Here is a 24455-nt window from a genome sequence, read left to right as displayed (position 1 = left end):
ACATAGTGATATATCCTGCAGATTATTACACCACTGACCTCTCTACAGATCTGCAGAACATTGCTCCTCTACCTCCTGACAGATACATAGTGATATATCCTGCAGATTATTACACCACTGACCTCTCTACAGATCTGCAGAACATCGCTCCTCCACCTCCTGACAGATACATAGTGATATATCCTGCAGATTATTACACCACTGACCTCTCTACAGATCTGCAGAACATCGCTCCTCTACCTCCTGACAGATGCATAGTGATATATCCTGCAGATTATTACATCACTGACCTCTCTACAGATCTGCAGAACATCGCTCCTCTACCTCCTGACAGATGCATAGTGATATATCCTGCAGATTATTACATCACTGACCTCTCTACAGATCTGCAGAACATCGCTCCTCTACCTCCTGACAGACACATAGTGATATATCCTGCAGATTATTACACCACTGACCTCTCTACAGATCTGCAGAACATTGCTCCTCTACCTCCTGACAGATACATAGTGATATATCCTGCAGATTATTACACCACTGACCTCTCTACAGATCTGCAGAACATTGCTCCTCCACCTCCTGACAGATACATAGTGATATATCCTGTAGATTATTACACCACTGACCTCTCTACAGATCTGCAGAACATTGCTCCTCTACCTCCTGACAGATACATGATATATGCTGCAGATTATTACACCACTGACCTCTCTACAGATCTGCAGAACATCGCTCCTCCACCTCCTGACAGATACATAGTGATATATCCTGCAGATTATTACACCACTGACCTCTCTACAGATCTGCAGAACATTGCTCCTCTACCTCCTGACAGATACATAGTGATATATCCTGCAGATTATTACACCACTGACCTCTCTACAGATCTGCAGAACATTGCTCCTCTACCTCCTGACAGATACATAGTGATATATCCTGCAGATTATTACACCACTGACCTCTCTACAGATCTGCAGAACATTGCTCCTCTACCTCCTGACAGATACATAGTGATATATCCTGCAGATTATTACACCACTGACCTCTCTACAGATCTGCAGAACATTGCTCCTCTACCTCCTGACAGATACATAGTGATATATCCTGCAGATTATTACACCACTGACCTCTCTACAGATCTGCAGAACATTGCTCCTCTACCTCCTGACAGATACATAGTGATATATCCTGCAGATTATTACACCACTGACCTCTGTAGAGATCTGCAGAACATTGCTCCTCTACCTCCTGACAGATACATAGTGATATATCCTGCAGATTATTACACCACTGACCTCTCCAGAGATCTGCAGAACATCGCTCCTCTACCTCCTGACAGATACATAGTGATATATCCTGCAGATTATTACACCACTGTCCTCTCTACAGATCTGCAGAACATTGCTCCTCCACCTCCTGACAGGTACATAGTGATATATCCTGCAGATTATTACACCACTGACCTCTCTACAGATCTGCAGAACATTGCTCCTCTACCTCCTGACAGATACATAGTGATATATCCTGCAGATTATTACACCACTGACCTCTCTACAGATCTGCAGAACATTGCTCCTCCACCTCCTGACAGATACATAATGATATATCCTGCAGATTATTACACCACTGACCTCTGTAGAGATCTGCAGAACATTGCTCCTCTACCTCCTGACAGATACATAGTGATATATCCTGCAGATTATTACACCACTGACCTCTCTACAGATCTGCAGAACATCGCTCCTCTACCTCCTGACAGATACATAGTGATATATTCTGCAGATTATTACACCACTGACCTCTCTACAGATCTGCAGAACATTGCTCCTCTACCTCCTGACAGATACATAGTGATATATCCTGCGGATTATTACACCACTGACCTCTCTACAGATCTGCAGAACATCGCTCCTCTACCTCCTGACAGATACATAGTGATATATCCTGCAGATTATTACACCACTGACCTCTCTACAGATCTGCAGAACATTGCTCCTCTACCTCCTGACAGATACATAGTGATATATCCTGCAGATTATTACACCACTGACCTCTCTACAGATCTGCAGAACATTGCTCCTCTACCTCCTGACAGATACATAGTGATATATCCTGCAGATTATTACACCACTGACCTCTCTACAGATCTGCAGAACATCGCTCCTCTACCTCCTGACAGATACATAATGATATATCCTGCAGATTATTACACCACTGACCTCTCTACAGATCTGCAGAACATTGCTCCTCTACCTCCTGACAGATACATAGTGATATATCCTGCAGATTATTACACCACTGACCTCTCTACAGATCTGCAGAACATCGCTCCTCCACCTCCTGACAGATACATAGTGATATATCCTGCAGATTATTACACCACTGACCTCTCTACAGATCTGCAGAACATCGCTCCTCTACCTCCTGACAGATACATAGTGATATATCCTGCAGATTATTACACCACTGACCTCTCTACAGATCTGCAGAACATTGCTCCTCCACCTCCTGACAGATACATAGTGATATATCCTGCAGATTATTACACCACTGACCTCTCTACAGATCTGCAGAACATTGCTCCTCTACCTCCTGACAGGTACATAGTGATATATCCTGCAGATTATTACACCACTGACCACTCTACAGATCTGCAGAACATTGCTCCTCTACCTCCTGACAGATACTTAGTGATATATCCTGCAGATTATTACACCACTGACCTCTCTACAGATCTGCAGAACATTGCTCCTCTACCTCCTGACAGATACATAGTGATATATCCTGCAGATTATTACACCACTGACCTCTCTACAGATCTGCAGAACATCGCTCCTCTACCTCCTGACAGATACATAGTGATATATCCTGCAGATTATTACACCAGTGACCTCTCTACAGATCTGCAGAACATTGCTCCTCTACCTCCTGACAGATACATAGTGATATATCCTGCAGATTATTACACCACTGACCTCTCTACAGATCTGCAGAACATCGCTCCTCTACCTCCTGACAGATACATAATGATATATCCTGCAGATTATTACACCACTGACCTCTCTACAGATCTGCAGAACATTGCTCCTCTACCTCCTGACAGATACATAGTGATATATCCTGCAGATTATTACACCACTGACCTCTCTACAGATCTGCAGAACATCGCTCCTCCACCTCCTGACAGATACATAGTGATATATCCTGCAGATTATTACACCACTGACCTCTCTACAGATCTGCAGAACATCGCTCCTCCACCTCCTGACAGATACAATGATATATCCTGCAGGTGGCCCTTCTAGGTGCGGTTTACACAGGACAGCATCACTCCCCTCACCATCCGATCAGAGTGTGTGCAGGTGGAGTGGCATGCATTGTGCGCTGGTACTTACCTTGGCCTTGCCGGTGCTCTGCAGGATGTGGACGAGCGCTGACGCCATCTCCTCCTTGTTCTTGACGCTCAGGACGCCCTCCAGGCTGGAGCACAGCACCATGTAGTTGTTGGTGATGTACTCGGCGAACTCCTTGTACAGCTCCATGGGCAGGATGTTGATGCTCTGGTGGCGGCTCTTCATGCGGATCATGGGGCCCATGGACTTGCCTTTGCTGGTGTTTGTGGACACCACCGGATACCACTTCTCCACGAACTGCCGGCCGGTCACCGCTGCCACCGGGATGTTCACCAGGCCCACGTAGTTGTTCTTGTCCTTCTTCTTCTTCTTCTCCGTCTCTTTGTATAAGTGCACCGCGATGCTCCTCAGGGGCGGGAGGTTGTTGAACTCGAAGTGCTCGCCCCAGAAGACGTTGTCCGTTTTTAGTTTGCAGGTCGTTCGTGCGTAAAGAACATCGTCCAGAAACAACTCGCACAGATACTTCTTCTTGGCCGGCAGGTCCTTGGCCTCAATAATCCACAACTTCAGCATGTTCTCCATCCGACGGCTGTTATCCTGCAGGTGACAGAGAGATACTCAGATTCCTGCTCTGAAGCCGGAGACCGGGGACTATCAGCAGAAAAGTGTCCCAGGGAACAGACCGGGACCCCCTGGAAGAGGACGGGAGCCTATAGAACACGTACCTGCCCCCCCCCCCCGTCACCTATAAAGCCGCCATATTGGTTATTATTGCACTTCGCTGCCTGCCGTAAACCTAGCAGAAGTGCTGAGAACAACGGGGGGTGCTACATGTGATAGGTGGTACGAGGGCACAGGGGCAGATATGGAGGTACGAGGGCACAGGGGCAGATATGGAGGTATGAGGGCACAGGGGCAGATATGGAGGTATGAGGGCACAGGGGCAGATATGGAGGTATGAGGGCACAGGGGCAGATATGGAGGTATGAGGGCACAGGGGCAGATATGGTGGTATGAGGGCACAGGGGCAGATATGGCAGTATGAGGGCACTGGGGCAGATATGGCGGTATGAGGGCACAGGGGCAGATATGGAGGTATGAGGGCACAGGGGCAGATATGGCGGTATGAGGGCACAGGGCCAGATATGGTGGTATGAGGGCACAGGGGCAGATATGGAGGTATGAGGGCACAGGGGCAGATATGGCGGTATGAGGGCACAGGGGCAGATATGGCAGTATGAGGGCACAGGGGCAGATATGGCAGTATGAGGGCACAGGGGCAGATATGGTGGTATGAGGGCACAGGGGCAGATATGGCAGTATGAGGGCACTGGGGCAGATATGGCGGTATGAGGGCACAGGGGCAGATATGGAGGTATGAGGGCACAGGGGCAGATATGGCGGTATGAGGGCACAGGGCCAGATATGGTGGTATGAGGGCACAGGGGCAGATATGGAGGTATGAGGGCACAGGGGCAGATATGGCGGTATGAGGGCACAGGGGCAGATATGGCAGTATGAGGGCACAGGGGCAGATATGGCAGTATGAGGGCACAGGGGCAGATATGGTGGTATGAGGGCACAGGGGCAGATATGGCAGTATGAGGGCACAGGGGCAGATATGGAGGTATGAGGGCACAGGGGCAGATATGGTGGTATGAGGGCACAGGGGCAGATATGGAGGTATGAGGGCACAGGGGCAGATATGGCAGTATGAGGGCACAGGGGCAGATATGGAGGTATGAGGGCACAGGGGCAGATATGGCAGTATGAGGGCACATGGGCAGATATGGTGGTATGAGGGCACAGGGGCAGATATGGTGGTATGAGGGCACAGGGGCAGATATGGCAGTATGAGGGCACAGGGGCAGATATGGTGGTATGAGGGCACAGGGGCAGATATGGTGGTATGAGGGCACAGGGGCAGATATGGTGGTATGAGGGCACAGGGGCAGATATGGAGGTATGAGGGCACAGGGGCAGATATGGTGGTATGAGGGCACAGGGGCAGATATGGATGTATGAGGGCACAGGGGCAGATATGGCAGTATGAGGGCACAGGGGCAGACATTGCAGTATGAGGGCACAGGGGCAGATAATTTCCAGCTGGGGCTACAGATCTGACAATATAATCCAGTGTGCGAGTATTCAGTATGGTCTGGTAGGATTATCAGGATTACGGAGGGGGTACTATCTCACTGTGTGCCCCCTCCCCCGGCCGCCATTGCTTCCCGTACCTTATTCGGATGAACAGCGCGGCGCAGGTTCTCCATCCATTTATCCCGTTCAGCTGCTGAGCGACACGAGAAACATTTACTGCCGGACGATGCCGTGACCTGCAAGAAAGAAGACGGGATCAGTCCCCGGGACCGCCGTCCCTTCTGGATAATACAATGAACTGGATGAAACCCTCCGATTACCACATTCTACCATAGCCAGCTGGCTGCTGATAACATAGAACAATAGCGCGCTTACTCTACTCCCTGACCTCGTGTCTATGGTCTATTCTTTATAGATTGTAAGCTCTTGTGGTGAGGACTGGTCTGTACCGCTGCTGTGTATGGAGCTGATCATCGCTGCCTGCACTCTGCTACATGTGGGTGTAGGATATGGTCTTGTATGTTTGCAGTCTGATGCCCATGTAGCCGCCCGTCCCGGATGGTGATGGCGCTCAGTCTCTCTGCCTGATTCCTGAGCCGTCATGCTGGCGCTGCCCCTCCTCCGCACAGACATGTACGTGCGCCGCGTCCTCCGAGGAGCTCTGGTTGGTTTTTGCTTCCATTGCTGCGGTGACTACGGCCGCACGTTGGCATCAGTGACGGCCGCATTGATCAGGCAGCCCGGTATTGTAATAAGGAGAATGTGGCTCCCGGCTGGCGATTGGCAGAATGCCAGGCTGTGCCATCCCATCACTCGCTGTACAATATGCCAGATACGCACGCTGAGGAAGGGCCGGGACATGACCGCATTGTTCCAACACATCTCCGCAGGACAAACACTAACAAGCACGTGGACCAGCGCCAACCGGCCAGCACAACGCCCCATGTAAGAGGGCAGCGCCAACCGGCCAGCACAGCGCCCCATGTAAGAGGGCAGCGCCAACCGGCCAGCACAGCGCCCCATGTAAGAGGGCAGCGCCAACCGGCCAGCACAGCGCCCCATGTAAGAGGGCAGCGCCAACCGGCCAGCACAGCGCCCCATGTAAGAGGGCAGCGCCAACCAACCAGCACAGCGCCCCATGTAAGAGGGCAGCGCCAACCGGCCAGCACAGCGCCCCATGTAAGAGGGCAGCGCCAACCGGCCAGCACAGCGGCCCATGTAAGAGGGCAGCGCCAACCAACCAGCACAGCGCCCCATGTAAGAGGGCAGCGCCAACCGGCCAGCACAGCGCCCCATGTAAGAGGGCAGCGCCAACCGGCCAGCACAGCGCCCCATGTAAGAGGGCAGCGCCAACCAACCAGCACAGCGCCCCATGTAAGAGGGCAGCGCCAACCGGCCAGCACAGCGCCCCATGTAAGAGGGCAGCGCCAACCGGCCAGCACAGCGCCCCATGTAAGAGGGCAGTGCCAACCAGCGAGATTATAACAATATAATAATGTGAGCACACGTCACCTGGAGACTGTCAATCAGGGAAAACATAAATCTGTGTACGACACGGCGGGGGGTCACCAGGGGTCTGGGGGTGTCTGTCTCTATCCGTACACCCTGTCCTGGGGCGAGGAGTAATGTGAACACCGTCTGAGGATCTGCCACCTGAGCAATGTCTATGGGAAGTGTCAGATGAGTGCGCGGGACCGGCATGTGACGGGATAACGGGGACCACCACCCTTACCTCGAAGCAGAAGTCCTGGCCCAGGATGCTGCTGTGGACGGGTTTGATCACCACCTCTTCCTCCATGCTGAGATCAAGAGCTTCAACCGCACTGCTGGGACTAAGCAAAGACTCGTGGGAGCGCGATTCCTTCAGCCTCGGCATTAGATGTGACCTGCGGAGAGAAGAGCAGAGGTTCAGCCTCATCATCCTCCGCACCTCATAACAGGATAATTACACGTCTGCCACGTCCCCTCCCTGGAGTCCTGAGCCCGAGCCGTGGTGTCAAACTGCTCGCCATGTCAGCAATGCACGGGCGCAAAGCAATGACGAGGAAGGTTTATCAGCGCGTCCCCCCACAGTAACGTCATTATATTACACAGTGTCATGCCGAAGCGCAGCTGCCTCCCCCGCCGGGCCTACGCTGCCTCCCACCAACTATACCCTGCCTCCCCCGCCGGGCCTACGCTGCCTCCCACCAACTATACCCTGCCTCCCCCGCCGGGCCTGCGCTGCCTCCCACCGACTATACCCTGCCTCCCCCCGGCGCTGCGCTGCCTCCCACCAACTATACCCTGCCTCCCCCGCCGGGCCTACGCTGCCTCCCGCCAACTATACCCTGCCTCCCCCGCCGGGCCTACACTGCCTCCCGCCAACTATACCCTGCCTGCCGCCAACTATACCCTGCCTGCCGCCAACTATACCCTGCCTGCCGCCAACTATACCCTGCCTGCCGCCAACTATACCCTGCCTGCCGCCAACTATACCCTGCCTGCCGCCAACTATACCCTGCCTCCTGCCGGGCCTACGCTGCCTCCCGCCAACTATACCCTGCCTCCCCCGCCGGGCCTACGCTGCCTCCCGCCAACTATACCCTGCCTCCCCCGCCGGGTCTACACTGCCTCCCGCCGGCACTGCCTCCCACCGACTATACCCTGCCTCCCCCGCCGGGCCTACGCTGCCTCCCACCAACTATACCCTGCCTCCCCCCGGCGCTGTGCTGCCTCCCACCAACTATACCCTGCCTCCCCCCGGCGCTGCGCTGCCTCCCACCAACTATACCCTGCCTCCCGCCGGCACTGCCTCCCACCGACTATACCCTGCCTCCCCCGCCGGGCCTACGCTGCCTCCCGCCAACTATACCCTGCCTCCCCCCGGCGCTGTGCTGCCTCCCACCAACTATACCCTGCCTCCCCCCGGCGCTGCGCTGCCTCCCACCAACTATACCCTGCCTCCCGCCGGCACTGCCTCCCACCGACTATACCCTGCCTCCCCCGCCGGGCCTACGCTGCCTCCCGCCAACTATACCCTGCCTCCCCCGCCGGGCCTACGCTGCCTCCCGCCAACTATACCCTGCCTCCCCCGCCGGGTCTACACTGCCTCCCGCCGGCACTGCCTCCCACCGACTATACCCTGCCTCCCCCGCCGGGCCTACGCTGCCTCCCACCAACTATACCCTGCCTCCCCCCGGCGCTGCGCTGCCTCCCACCAACTATACCCTGCCTCCCGCCGACTATACCCTGCCTGCCGCCGACTATACCCTGCCTGCCGCCGACTATACCCTGCCTGCCGCCGACTATACCCTGCCTGCCGCCGACTATACCCTGCCTGCCGCCGACTATACCCTGCCTGCCGCCGACTATACCCTGCCTCCCGCCGACTATACCCTGCCTCCCGCCGACTATACCCTGCCTCCCGCCGACTATACCCTGCCTGCCGCCAACTATACCCTGCCTGCCGCCAACTATACCCTGCCTGCCGCCAACTATACCCTGCCTCCTGCCGGGCCTACGCTGCCTCCCACCGACTATACCCTGCCTCCTGCCGGGGCTACGCTGCCTCCCGCCAACTATACCCTGCCTCCCGCCAACTATACCATGCCTCCCGCCAACTATACCCTGCCTCCCGCTAGGGCTACGCTGCCTCCACTGCCGGGTCTTTGCTGCCTCCTCCGCCGGCGCTACGTTCCTGATAAAGGTCTCTTCCATTTGACTTATACACTGGGCAGGGAACCTGCTGAGCGGTGGTGGGCAGCGGAGTCTGTGTATGGGGGGGCACAATGACTATATAAGAACCGTCCTCCGGTCTCTGCTGTCCCTCAGCATTGGCGCCTGGAGTTCGGATCTCATTTAGTTCACGTAGCGGCCGCCACCAGTTGTGCTGGGAAGCAATTTCATTGATCAATTACTGTGACATTTCCCGGGACGTTCCCCTCCCCCAGCGTCCCCTCTCAGCCGCACTTGCTTAGACATATTACTGTATACCCCTCGTCTATGATTGTACTGCCCCCTAGATTACAAATATGAGAAACACTTAATCCTGGCCTTGATTTCAGGACAAGATGGCGGCCTCTTCACTGACCGCAGGAGACGTAAACATCAGCAGAACCGATCAGTGACCAGGCGGCTAAATGACCGCGACCTTCCCGCGTGCGGAAAACCTCTTATACCGTCCCGCGCCGCCACTGTATGAAGTGACATATTTACAGCAATCACCTGACGCCGAGTAACGATTCCAGACAAAAATACACGCGATGCCCAGAGGAGCCGCATATTATACTCCGCAACATGGAGTCCGGCGCAGACACGTGTCATTAACCTTCATAAACAAGTAGTGTGGCCCCCCCGAGGACGGCATCACAAGACGCAGCAGACGGACGCGGCGCAAGAGGTAAACGGAAAAAATATCCGCACGACAGAGATTCAGTCCGCGTATTCTATTAACGAGGTTCCAGCAATGAAAGTGTTAAATCCTGCGAATGCCGGGAGAGGAGGTAGAAGACGAAGCATGAGCGGAGGACACCCACGAGACCCCAACCAGCGGGGAACGAGATCATCCCCCCGAAATCAGAGACATTACCCGGCCCTTACAGTAATGTAATATCTTAGTGAGGAGGCAGGAGGACAGCGCCCCCAGTGGTCAGTAATAGAAGATCTTAGTGAGGAGACAGCAGGACAGCGCCCCCAGTGGTCAGTAATAGAAGATCTTAGTGAGGAGGCAGCAGGACAGCGCCCCCAGTGGTCAGTAATAGAAGATCTTAGTGAGGAGGCAGCAGGACAGCGCCCCCAGTGGTCAGTAATATAATTTCTTAGTGAAGAGACACTATAATACCACCAAGCATCAAAACCATTTAATCCTTTTGTGTTCACTTTTTCCGCCCTCATTCCAGAACCTGACAAAGCATACCCTGGTAGACAAAGGGTTAAAGCGGGATGCTGAACTGTGAACGGCTTATCCGCGTAACGGACCCCGGCCTACCGGAGTAACAGACCCCGGCCTACCGGAGTAACAGACCCCGGCCTACCGGAGTAACAGACTCCGGCCTACCGGAGTAACAGACCCCGGCCTACCGGAGTAACAGACCCCGGCCTACCGGAGTAACAGACCCCGGCCTACCGGAGTAACAGACCCCGGCCTACCGGAGTAACAGACCCCGGCCTACCGGAGTAACAGACCCCGGCCTACCGGAGTAACAGACCCCGGCCTACCGGAGTAACAGACCCCGGCCTACCGGAGTAACAGACCCCGGCCTACCGGAGTAACAGACCCCGGCCTACCGGAGTAACAGACCCCGGCCTACCGGAGTAACAGACCCCGGCCTACCGGAGTAACAGACCCCGGCCTATCCGCGTAACAGACCCCGGCCTATCCGCGTAACAGACCCCGGCCTACCGGCGTAACAGACCCCGGCCTACCGGCGTAACAGACCCCGGCCTACCGGCGTAACAGACCCCGGCCTACCGGCGTAACAGACCCCGGCCTACCGGAGTAACAGACCCCGGCCTACCGGAGTAACAGACCCCGGCCTACCGGAGTAACAGACCCCGGCCTACCGGAGTAACAGACCCCGGCCTACCGGAGTAACAGACCCCGGCCTACCGGAGTAACAGACCCCGGCCTACCGGAGTAACAGACCCCGGCCTACCGGAGTAACAGACCCCGGCCTATCCGCGTAACAGACCCCGGCCTACCGGAGTAACAGACCCCGGCCTACCGGAGTAACAGACCCCGGCCTACCGGAGTAACAGACCCCGGCCTACCGGAGTAACAGACCCCGGCCTACCGGAGTAACAGACCCCGGCCTATCCGCGTAACAGACCCCGGCCTATCCGCGTAACAGACCCCGGCCTATCCGCGTAACAGACCCCGGCCAAGGGGGAGGAGCCTTCAGACGATGACACAGCCATCTATATACAGGAAATCATTATTTAAAGCAGCGGAAACGTGAGAATTGTAGTAAGAAGCAGATAACGGGGAGTGGGTGGATCTGCTATAGCAGAGCTCGTGCACGTGGCGGACGGGTCAGGATAGTGACCGGGGGCTCCTGCCAGGACATTGTCGCCGCCCTCATTTTGGGCAGATGTCACTTCTGCGTATAGAGCCACCGTCCCCGTGCTGCTCTCCTCCTATTGGCTGCTGTGTAGCTGGGCAGACGAGGCTCGCTGGATTTACACAATCGATTCATGTCCGCACTTTACTATAGTGAGAAGCGGGATGGGAACTGAACAATTATCTGCAACCCAAAAATAATTATATCAAACCCAGGAGACCCTAAATGTCAGCAAAGGTTAAGGGATGTAAGCACAGCGCCAGGCAGAGGGGCGCAAAGCACGAAGAAAAACATCACTACAGAGGAGGCGGACAGAAAAGATAACACTAACCAGAGACCACGTCCCCGTTCTCCCACACATGCCGTAACATTTCCCACACTTCTGCCTCCGGAATTATGAGGGGTCAGGAAGGCAAAGAATCTATGGGGGGGTGGAGGGGGACACGGACACACTATATACTCCTAAAACGTGGACCCCTCCCCATTACAGTGATAACACAGAGCGGGGGATGTAGCGGATCTATGGCTTCCTAGACTATTATAAGAGGAGACAGGACTCCGCTGGCTTATTACACACAGACCTGAGAAGATGCCACTGCGGGCCCATATCACCAGGAGAGGATAGACTGTTCATATACATGTGTACTGGATACATGTTCTATACTGACCGTCTGCATTATCCCATCCAGACCGGTTAGCCGAGAGCCGGCGAAGGGCCTGCGGAGAGACGGGGAAGGGCCTGCGGAGAGACGTGGAAGGGCCTGCGGAGAGACGGGGAAGGGCCTGCGGAGAGGTGGGGAAGGGCCTGCGGAGAGACGGGGAAGGGTCTGCGGAGAGACGGGGAAGGGTCTGCGGAGAGACGGCGAAGGGTCTGCGGAGAGACTGCGAACGGTCTGCGAAGAGGCGGCGAAGGGTCTGCGGAGAGACTGCGAACGGTCTGCGAAGAGGCGGCGAACGGTCTGCGGAGAGGCGGCGAACGGTCTGCGGAGAGGCGGCGAACGGTCTGCGGAGAGGCGGCGAACGGTCTGCGGAGAGGCGGCGAACGGTCTGCGGAGAGGCGGCGAACGGTCTGCGGAGAGGCGGCGAACGGTGTGCAGAGAGAAAAGAAAGCACACGGGGCCTGAGATCCTGCTACCTCCGGAGGGGGGTGTTCACCCTCATGTGGGTCACCGGGCCTGAGATCCTGCTACCTCCGGAGGGGGGTGTTCACCCTCATGTGGGTCACCGGGCCTGAGATCCTGCTACCTCCGGAGGGGGGTGTTCACCCTCATGTGGGTCACCGGGCCTGAGATCCTGCTACCTCCGGAGGGGGGTGTTCACCCTCATGTGGGTCACCGGGCCTGAGATCCTGCTACCTCCGGAGGGGGGTGTTCACCCTCATGTGGGTCACCAGGCCTGAGATCCTGCTACCTCCGGAGGGGGGTGTTCACCCTCATGTGGGTCACCAGGCCTGAGATCCTGCTACCTCCGGAGGGGGGTGTTCACCCTCATGTGGGTCACCAGGCCTGAGATCCTGCTACCTCCGGAGGGGGGTGTTCACCCTCATGTGGGTCACCGGGCCGGCAGGTAACAATATATCAGGAGGAGACCGGTGATTAATGCTGGAGAATAATTACGACTGTTCCTGGTGTGTGGAGTGAACGCAGCGATAGACGCCACTGCCGGCGCTGTTTATTCTGGAAAGACATCTGGCTTGTGTCCTCATACAGGAATGCTACACCCCCCCCCCCCCATGATAAAGAAACGCACCAGACCCTGCCGCAGCGGATCAGGACAGCTGAAGGGGTTAATAGTCACACGGCTGAACCAATATCGACATTTGTAATTTGCGCCATTAACAATTCTGCTGATGAAATCTCAGAAACTAATCGCTGAGTAAACAAGTGACAGGAGCGATGACGTTACAGCGCCGCGCCGGCCACGATGGAGGCGGCGCAATCCACAGGGCAGGACACAGACGATCACGTACAGCTCCGCCCTGATAATTATACGAAACCGAGGGATCGCCGAGGGCAACGTCCATACTGCACCGCCGGCCGCAGCGACCGATCCCAGGAACACACGGCGGAACGTCAGCGCCACTTCTTAGTGATCCTGTCTGTTCGGCTACAAGTTCAGTATCTGGACGTTGCCAACGTGTCCCGACCCCGCAACATTCAATCCAGAGACAGCGATCAATCTGATCAATCATTTCTATCCACAATGTTATTTACTGCGACTCCGCGCTCGATGGTCAATAACAGCTATTCATCTATTACTACTGACAACCAGCCTGTATATCATGTGTGAGAGGTTGTCACAGCTCCGCCCCCTGTTACTGACATCACTGATATATAATATAATTACATTGTGATCAGACATGAGATCCACACATCTTATATACAGTCACAGCTATTCATCTATTACTACTGACAACCAGCCTGTATATCATGTGTGAGGTTGTCACAGCCCCGCCCCCTGTTACTGACATCACTGATATATAATATAATTACATGTGATCAGACATGAGATCCACACACCTTATATACAGTCACAGCTATTCATCTATTACTACTGACAACCAGCCTGTATATCATGTGTGAGAGGTTGTCACAGCCCCGCCCCCTGTTACTGACATCACTGATATATAATATAATTACATGTGATCAGACATGAGATCCACACATCTTATATACAGTCACAGCTATTCATCTATTACTACTGACAACCAGCCTGTACATCATGTGTGAGAGGTTGTCACAGCTCCGCCCCCTGTTACTGACATCACTGATATATAATATAATTACATGTGATCAGACATGAGATCCACACACCTTATATACAGTCACAGCTATTCATCTATTACTACTGACAACCAGCCTGCATATCATGTGTGAGAGGTTGTCACAGCCCCGCCCCCTGTTACTGACATCACTGATATATAATATAATTACACTGTGATCAGACATGAGATCCACACATCTTATATACAGTCACAGCTATTCATCTATTACTACTGACAACCAGTCCGTATATCATGTGTGAGAGGTTGTCACAGCCCCGCCCCCTGTTACTGACATCACTGATATATAATATAATTACACTGTGATCAGACATGAGATCCACACATCTTATATACAGTAACAGCTATTCATATATTACTACTGACAACCAGCCTGTATACCATGTGTGAGAGGTTGTCACAGCCCCGCCCCCTGTTACTGACATCACTGATATATAATATAATTACATGTGATCAGACATGAGATCCACACATCTTATATACAGTCACAGCTATTCATCTATTACTACTGACAACCAGCCTGTACATCATGTGTGAGAGGTTGTCACAGCTCCGCCCCCTGTTACTGACATCACTGATATATAATATAATTACATGTGATCAGACATGAGATCCACACATCTTATATACAGTCACAGCTATTCATCTATTACTACTGACAACCAGCCTGTATATCATGTGTGAGAGGTTGTCACAGCCCCGCCCCCTGTTACTGACATCACTGATATATAATATAATTACATTGTGATCAGACATGAGATCCACACATCTTATATACAGTCACAGCTATTCATCTATTACTACTGACAACCAGCCTGTATATCATGTGTGAGGTTGTCACAGCCCCGCCCCCTGTTACTGACATCACTGATATATAATATAATTACATGTGATCAGACATGAGATCCACACACCTTATATACAGTCACAGCTATTCATCTATTACTACTGACAACCAGCCTGTATATCATGTGTGAGAGGTTGTCACAGCCCCGCCCCCTGTTACTGACATCACTGATATATAATATAATGACACTGTGATCAGACATGAGATCCACACATCTTATATACAGTAACCGCTATTCATCTATTACTACTGACAACCAGCCTGTATATCATGTGTGAGAGGTTGTCACAGCCCCGCCCCCTGTTACTGACATCACTGATATATAATATAATGACACTGTGATCAGACACCTTGTATGCAGTAACATGTAGTATAATCTTGTAGTCCGCTTGCTGGTGTCTGGGAAGGTTCATGTACACAGTGATATTACTGGGAGTTCAGCAAACAACGTGACACAATGACTTCCCATAAACCGCTGTGCAAACAACCTCCGCTGGCTGCGTACAAGAAACGGCACGACACGTCAGGACATTGTCCCAGGATCTCCCGCACCATATAACTTGTGTGACGTTATGGTGGAGATTGTTGTATGAGGGAGGGCGCTCCACCACGTCCCACATCTGCGCTCCACCACGTCTACATCATGTTATCATGTGAAATTGTAAGATGGAGTAGAAGTTCCCCATCATTGTGCAGTGTGAGAACGAGCAGCGATCGCACGATCAGTGAGAACCAGACATCGCTAAAGGTTATCAGATGAGACGAGCGATCACAGGAGCCGGAGAGATTCTGAGCCTACATCCGCTTACTGCTCCGCGCACCTACATGTCCTCCCAACGCTGAGGATTCGCCATGGGGTCGATCGTCACTTGTTTTTCCCAATTTATCTGCACGTGTAAAGAGGTTGAAGACACAAGGACCCCGACTAAGGTGGTGCCAGTCCTGTATCAGACGACCTCTGCGCCAACAATCCACCGCTCGGACCCTGCGGGGGGTCTCCTCCGTCACCCGGGGGGGGGGTCTCCTCCGTCACCCGGGGGGGGTCTAATCCGTCACGCGGGGGGGTCTCCTCCATCATGCGGGGGGGTCTCCTCCATCACGCGGGGGTCATTTATATACATTACATGCCGGTCACTTCTTTGGCGGTTTTTGGAGCCGTTATTCATTGACCCCATTGAAAAACCGCTCCAATAACGTCCGTAAAATACGCAGCGAAAAACGTGAGTTGCTACAAAAACGTCTGAAAATCAGGAGCTGTTTTCGCCTGACGTTTTTGGTCACTGCGTAGTCTGAAACCGACCCCCTGTCTTATCACAGGGTCTGCTCTATATGCCCCCATGATTTATACTGCAGCTCTGATCCATTAGAGAGATGGAATCTACTGACTTCTGAGCCGACTATTCCAGGCTGTAGAGAAGAATCAGGACGGGCGCAGTGATGTGTGACAAAACAGCAGGAAACTCCTCACCTCCCGCAAAATCCAGGGACGCCGCCGCGACAGGAGAGTCCGCGACCTCCAGGGAATCTCCGCTCCCGAAGACGGTGTCACAAGAAACCGCCAGACCTGTGTAATCTCCTCCACCCGAGGAGGCGATCAATCCAGAAAGCCGTCAGCGCACACAATATGGCTGGATTGGTTTTACACACGTTTGGCGGTGACAATATCTCTGTCGACGTTTCTGGAGGAAGGCCAGACAGCCGCATTCACTCCGTACACGTGGAAACGAGCGCCATACAATACGAAGAGAAATCATAGACCCCCCCAGAAAAAGACGCCAACCTTATCTGACGAGAACAGATAGGGACATTCTGGATCTGTGGAAAGATGGGTGACTAACCCAGTGTGTCATGGCGGCCCTGGTCAGCAGAGTAGAGACGTCCGGAGATAACAGGACGACGCCGGGATGAGATTTCTGGGATGATTGTGGCGGGAAAAGATCCTTTAATGACTTTTTTTTTTATAAACCATTGATGATTTTCTTGTATAGATCGCGGGGCAGTATAGGAGAGGTGCGCACGTCGTCAGACAGTACCCCACACCGGTGCCGGGCACACGCTTCCTAGACACTCCGCTGGCACCGCGCCATTAATAATGCAACATCATGATAGTGACTGGTCCGAGTCCCAGGACTTTCCATACATCGTACGGTCCACACAATGTAAGGAGCGAGCGGGTTCTCACACGCCAGTTTAGGAAGGAATCTGTGACACGGGCACCGGGCAGTGTAATGAGCGTGTGATAACCCAGCGTCTACAGTCCACACACAGGCGGACGGGACTAGTCCTCCCTATAATCATACAGAGGGGACTGACGCAGGACGAGGAGCGCACCGTCATCTATAGCGTCAGGCCCGAGCCTCCTCCACCTGTCTCAGTGCTGCCGTCATCTATAGCGTCAGGCCCGAGCCTCCTCCACCTGTCTCAGCGCGCCGTCATCTATAGCGTCAGGCCCGAGCCTCCTCCATCTCAGCGCGCCGTCATCTATAGCGTCAGGCCCGAGTCTCCTCCACCTGCCTTAGCGCGCCGTCATCTATAGCGTCAGGCCCGAGCCTCCTCCATCTGTCTCAGCGCGCCGTCATCTATAGCGTCAGGCCCGAGTCTCCTCCACCTGCCTTAGCGCGCCGTCATCTATAGCGTCAGGCCCGAGCCTCCTCCACCTGTCTCAGCGCGCCGTCATCTATAGCGTCAGGCCCGAGCCTCCTCCACCAGTCTCAGCGCGCCGTCATCTATAGCGTCAGGCCCGAGCCTCCTCCACCTGTCTCAGCGCGCCGTCATCTATAGCGTCAGGCCCGAGCCTCCTCCACCTGTCTCAGCGCGCCGTCATCTATAGCGTCAGGCCCGAGCCTCCTCCACCTGTCTCAGCGCACCGTCATCTATAGCGTCAGGCCCGAGACTCCTCCACCTGTCTCAGCGCGCCGTCATCAATAGCGTCAGGCCCGAGCCTCCTCCACCTGTCTCAGTGCGCCGTCATCTATAGCGTCAGGCCCGAGCCTCCTCCATCTGTCTCAGCGCGCCGTCATCTATAGCGTCAGGCCCGAGCCTCCTCCATCTGTCTCAGCGCGCCGTCATCTATAGCGTCAGGCCCGAACCTCCTCCACCTGTCTCAGCGCGCCGTCATCTATAGCGTCAGGCCCGAGCCTCCTCCACCTGTCTCAGCGCGCCGTCATCTATAGCGTCAGGCCCGAACCTCCTCCATCTGTCTGTGCTGCCGTCATCTATAGCGTCAGGCCCGAGCCTCCTCCACCTGTCTCAGCGCGCCGTCATCTATAGCGTCAGGCCCGAGCCTCCTCCATCTGTCTCAGCGCGCCGTCATCTATAGCGTCAGGCCCGAACCTCCTCCATCTGTCTGTGCTGCCGTCATTAATAGCGTCAGGCCCGAGCCTCCTCCATCTGTCTCAGCGCGCCGTCATCTATAGCGTCAGGCCCGAGCCTCCTCCACCTGTCTCAGCGCGCCGTCATCAATAGCGTCAGGCCCGAACCTCCTCCATCTGTCTGTGCTGCCGTCATTAATAGCGTCAGGCCCGAGCCTCCTCCATCTGTCTCAGCGCGCCGTCATCTATAGCGTCAGGCCCGAGCCTCCTCCATCTGTCTCAGCGCGCCGTCATCTATAGCGTCAGGCCCGAGCCTCCTCCACCTGTCTCAGCGCGCCGTCATCTATAGCGTCAGGCCCGAGCCTCCTCCATCTGTCTCAGCTCGCCGTCATCTATAGCGTCAGGCCCGAGCCTCCTCCACCTGTCTCAGCGCGCCGTCATCTATAGCGTCAGGCCCGAGCCTCCTCCACCTGTCTCAGCGCGCCGTCATCTATAGCGTCAGGCCCGAGCCTCCTCCACCTGTCTCAGTGCTGCCGTCATCTATAGCGTCAGGCCCGAGCCTCCTCCACCTGTCTCAGCGCGCCGTCATCTATAGCGTCAGGCCCGAGCCTCCTCCATCTGTCTCAGCGCGCCGTCATCTATAGCGTCAGGCCCGAGCCTCCTCCATCTGTCTGTGCTGCCGTCATCTATAGCGTCAGGCCCGAGCCTCCTCCATCTGTCTCAGCGCGCCGTCATCTATAGCGTCAGGCCCGAGCCTCCTCCATCTGTCTCAGCGCGCCGTCATCTATAGCGTCAGGCCCGAGCCTCCTCCACCTGTCTCAGTGCTGCCGTCATCTATAGCGTCAGGCCCGAGCCTCCTCCACCTGTCTCAGCGCGCCGTCATCTATAGCGTCAGGCCCGAGCCTCCTCCACCTGTCTCAACGCGCCGTCATCTATAGCGTCAGGCCCGAGCCTCCTCCACCTGTCTCAGTGCTGCCGTCATCTATAGCGTCAGGCCCGAGCCTCCTCCACCTGTCTCAGCGCGCCGTCATCTATAGCGTCAGGCCCGAGCCTCCTCCATCTGTCTCAGCGCACCGTCATCTATAGCGTCAGGTCCGTGCCTACTCCATCTGTCTGTGCTGCCGTCATCTATAGCGTCAGGCCCGAGCCTCCTCCATCTGTCTCAGCGCGCCGTCATCTATAGCGTCAGGCCCGAGCCTCCTCCATCTGTCTCAGCGCGCCGTCATCTATAGCGTCAGGCCCGAGCCTCCTCCACCTGTCTCAGTGCTGCCGTCATCTATAGCGTCAGGCCCGAGCCTCCTCCATCTGTCTCAGCGCGCCGTCATCTATAGCGTCAGGCCCGAGCCTCCTCCATCTGTCTCAGCGCGCCGTCATCTATAGCGTCAGGCCCGAGCCTCCTCCACCGGTCTCAGCGCGCCGTCATCTATAGCGTCAGGCCCGAGCCTCCTCCACCTGTCTCAGCGCGCCGTCATCTATAGCGTCAGGCTCGAGCCTCCTCCACCTGTCTCAGTGCTGCCGTCATCTATAGCGTCAGGCCCGAGCCTCCTCCACCTGTCTCAGTGCTGCCGTCATCTATAGCGTCAGGCCCGAGCCTCCTCCATCTGTCTCAGCGCGCCGTCATCTATAGCGTCAGGCCCGAGCCTCCTCCACCTGTCTCAGTGCTGCCGTCATCTATAGCGTCAGGCCCGAACCTCCTCCATCTGTCTGTGCTGCCGTCATCTATAGCGTCAGGCCCGAGCCTCCTCCATCTGTCTCAGCGCGCCGTCATCTATAGCGTCAGGCCCGAGCCTCCTCCACCTGTCTCAGCGCGCCGTCATCTATAGCGTCAGGCCCGAGCCTCCTCCACCTGTCTCAGCGCGCCGTCATCTATAGCGTCAGGCCCGAGCCTCCTCCACCTGTCTCAGCGCGCCGTCATCTATAGCGTCAGGCCCGAGCCTCCTCCATCTGTCTCAGCGCGCCGTCATCTATAGCGTCAGGCCCGAGCCTCCTCCACCTGTCTCAGCGCGCCGTCATCTATAGCGTCAGGCCCGAGCCTCCTCCATCTGTCTCAGCGCGCCGTCATCTCCAGGTTATTCAAGGCTCAGCTGCTGACAGAAGTCGTGAAGAACCCAGAATATGCAGCCTGGGCCGAGGGCCAAGTCTTAATCCCGTCTCATCCGACAGTCGTGGGGTCATCAAGAATAAATATTATCCCTGAAATGTCTCCCCAAATATCAGGCGTCGCTCCAAGAAGCCTCCAGCCGGACGACATTCCCGACCATCCGAAATAGAAGTAGTAAGAGGGGGCGCTGCAGACGACGCGCAGTACAACCCTGCGGAGGCCTGAACCCCGGACCACCCCGCTACTGAGGGAACAGAGGGCACATACAGGCAGCAGACGCCACATCATCGTCCTCCTCCTACCGCGCCATTTATCCCCAGATACAAACGTGGTCAAGCAGTTCTAATAATAATGTATCAGACAGCTAGAACGTGTGACGTAATAACCCCCGAGTGCCAACCACGTGTCCCAGTCACCAAACTACCACGTCCGATAGTCAGTGACCCGCAACATCGATCCGCAGCGTCAACCCACAATACCGACCCGAAGCATCGACCCGCAATACAGACCCGCAGCATCGACCCGCAATACAGACCCGCAGCATCGACCCGCAATACAGACCCGCAGCATCGACCTGCAATACAGACCCGCAGCATCGACCTGCAATACAGACCCGCATCATCGACCCGCAATACAGACCCGCAGCATCGACCCGCAATACAGACCCGCAGCATCGACCCGCAATACAGACCCGCAATACCGACCCGCAGCATCGACCCGCAATACAGACCCGCAGCATCGACCCGCAATACAGACCCGCAGCATCGACCCGCAATACAGACCCGCAATACCGACCCGCAGCATCGACCCGCAATACAGACCCGCAGCATCGACCCGCAATACAGACCCGCAGCATCGACCCGCAATACAGACCCGCAGCATCGACCCGCAATACAGACCCGCAGCATCGACCCGCAATACAGACCCGAAGCATCGACCCGCAATACAGACCCGCAATACCGACCCGCAGCATCGACCCGCAATACAGACCCGCAGCATCGACCCGCAATACAGACCCGCAATACCGACCCGCAGCATCGACCCGCAATACAGACCCGCAATACAGACCCGCAATACAGACCCGCAGCATCGACCCGCAATACAGACCCGAAGCATCGACCCGCAATACAGACCCGCAGCATCGACCCGCAATACAGACCCGAAGCATCGACCCGCAATACAGACCCGAAGCATCGACCCGCAATACCAACCCGAAGCATCGACCCGCAATACAGACCCGCAGCATCGACCCGCAATACAGACCCGCAGCATCGACCCACAATACAGACCCGCAGCATTGACCTGCCGCGCTGGATGACCTGGATGAAAAAACTGAGCCCATATGTCTCAACTTTATAGTGGAAAATAAAAATCAGGATAGTGTCCCTCTACCCCGCAGGGATCTCAGGACGGTGAGCGCATGCTTCTGTACACGATGACTTCTATTATCTGGGATATTTGCTCTTCTCTTTCGGAGCCTTCATCAATTTGTCATTAGCAATAAGCGAGGAGAAGAATTAAAGCATAAAGCGCGGCCGGCGAGGTAATCAACACACAACGTGTCCTATTATATCAGCTCGGGGAGGCGTCACCAGCGATAAAAGGCTGCGGCACCAAAATCTGCTGACACAGCACAATCTGCTCAGCGCGCAAAGTTTAGAAAATGGCAAAAAAAAAAACAAATCTGAGCAGCTTAAACTTTCAGAAACGTCCTCCATCCAAACAGAAGCCAGGACGGGCGTAACACACATGGAGCGGAGAGGGGGAGCGGCGGCGGAGACGACCATCAGAACGACCGCCGGCCACTGCACGAAATTCTAGGTTTGTGACATATCACCGCGTCAAAGGCGAATAATCCGAAAAAAAACGGCTTCAGAGGACAAGCCAGATCTGTCTAGACCGTTGTCACGGAGACACCATCCACATCAATGTCCACACATATGCCAGCCACGTAGCATGTAGATATTGATGTGGATGGTGATTGGGATGATCTCCTCAGACTCGTGAGATCTCAGCCCAGAAGAAGAGCGGGACTTATTAACAGGGACTTCTGAACCTCCGCTCGTTCTTCTGTAATGTCTCAGACGGTGAGAGAATCCGCGGGAGGGATGAATGTTCGCGCGTCACCCCTGACCGCAGATCCATAAGGTCCTGTTCACACAGAGTTTTCTGACGAGTTTTTTGACGCGCGGAAACCGCGCCAAAAAACCGCCCGAAAATGCCTCCCATTGATTTCAATGGGAGTTGGACGAGTTTTTTTACCGCGAGTAAAAAAAACGTGTCGCGGTAAAAAGAAGCAACATGACCCATCTTGAGGAGGTTTCCGCCTCCAAAACCCCATTTCAATCAGTCAGAAAGAGGGAAAAAACGCCTCGACGAGTGTTTTGACAAGTTTTTGCCAAACAACTGTGCGAAAACCGTCTGGAGCAGTTTTTGCAGGAGGAATTTTCCAAGAAAAAAAACACCGTGTGAACACAGCCTTATGAGGCCGACGCCGCGCACAACACGCACGCAAATTCTGCTGCCGCTTATAGAGAAAGCTCGAACACGAAGCACGGAGAAATCACCACCTCCAGTTAACCCCTTCCTCACACACGACGGCATGTTCCCAAATATAGGACCATAAATGATCATAAACACCAGCACATTAACAGATGTAGCAGAGCTCAGTCACTAATTGCACGCTGTGTTACATAGGACTGCAGGCAAACAACGCTCTGAGCACAGATAATGTGTCCTGCAGTGATCAAATCTGAAACGGCTGATAACAGGGAACAATAGATTGTATTCACCGGTCCTACAGTCATCCTCCCCCAGCCTGACATGTCTGATAACAGAGAACAATAGATTGTATTCACCTGTCCTACAGTCATCCTCCCCCAGCCTGACATGTCTGATAACAGAGAACAATAGATTGTATTCACCTGTCCTACAGTCATTCTCTCCCAGCCTGACATGTCTGATAACAGAGAACAATAGAGTGTATTCCCCATCCTACAGTCATCCTCCCCCAGCCTGACATGTCTGATAACAGAGAACAATAGATTGTATTCACCTGTCCTACAGTCACCCCCCCAGCCTGACATGTCTGATAACAGAGAACAATAGATTGTATTCACCTGTCCTACAGTCATCCTCTCCCAGCCTGACATGTCTGATAACAGAGAACAATAGATTGTATTCACCTGTCCTACAGTCATCCTCCCCCCAGCCTGACATGTCTGATAACAGAGAACAATAGATTGTAGTCACCTGTCCTACAGTCATCCTCCCCCAGCCTGACATGTCTGATAAGAGAGAACAATAGATTGTAGTCACCTGTCCTACAGTCATCCTCCCCCCAGCCTGACATGTCTGATAACAGAGAACAATAGATTGTATTCACCTGTCCTACAGTCATCCTCCCCCAGCCTGACATGTCTGATAACAGAGAACAATAGATTGTATTCACCTGTCTTACAGTCATCCTCTCCCCAGCCTGACATGTCTGATAACAGAGAACAATAGATTGTATTCACCTGTCCTACAGTCATCCTCTCCCCAGCCTGACATGTCTGATAACAGAGAACAATAGATTGTATTCACCTGTCCTACAGTCATCCTCCCCCAGCCTGACATGTCTGATAACAGAGAACAATAGATTGTATTCACCTGTCCTACAGTCATCCTCTCCCAGCCTGACATGTCTGATAACAGAGAACAATAGATTGTATTCACCTGTCCTACAGTCACCCCCCCAGCCTGACATGTCTGATAACAGAGAACAATAGATTGTATTCACCTGTCCTACAGTCATCCTCTCCCAGCCTGACATGTCTGATAACAGAGAACAATAGATTGTATTCACCTGTCCTACAGTCATCCTCCCCCCAGCCTGACATGTCTGATAACAGAGAACAATAGATTGTAGTCACCTGTCC

At 54.3% G+C, this 24455-nt stretch overlaps 1 protein-coding gene across 1 annotated transcript in view; it reads right to left on the bottom strand.

The window, feature by feature from the left end:
• Window positions 1-24455, bottom strand: part of DAB2IP (DAB2 interacting protein) — a gene marked incomplete at its 3' end in the record, with an annotated part of 186045 nt that overhangs the window by 26628 nt on the left and 134962 nt on the right. Inside the window, exons 4-6 of the mRNA XM_075834536.1 lie at window positions 7186-7339; window positions 5591-5689; window positions 3396-3950 (exon numbers count right to left, since the gene is read on the bottom strand). Of these exons, the coding sequence (XP_075690651.1) occupies window positions 3396-3950; window positions 5591-5689; window positions 7186-7329 (798 nt within the window). The remainder of the gene's footprint in view (window positions 1-3395; window positions 3951-5590; window positions 5690-7185; window positions 7340-24455) is intronic.

This window comes from Rhinoderma darwinii, chromosome 8 (assembly GCF_050947455.1).
Source record: "Rhinoderma darwinii isolate aRhiDar2 chromosome 8, aRhiDar2.hap1, whole genome shotgun sequence".
NCBI lineage: Eukaryota > Metazoa > Chordata > Amphibia > Anura > Rhinodermatidae > Rhinoderma > Rhinoderma darwinii.
Note: the sequence above shows the minus strand (reverse complement) of the source record. Positions and strands in the feature narration are given on the sequence as shown.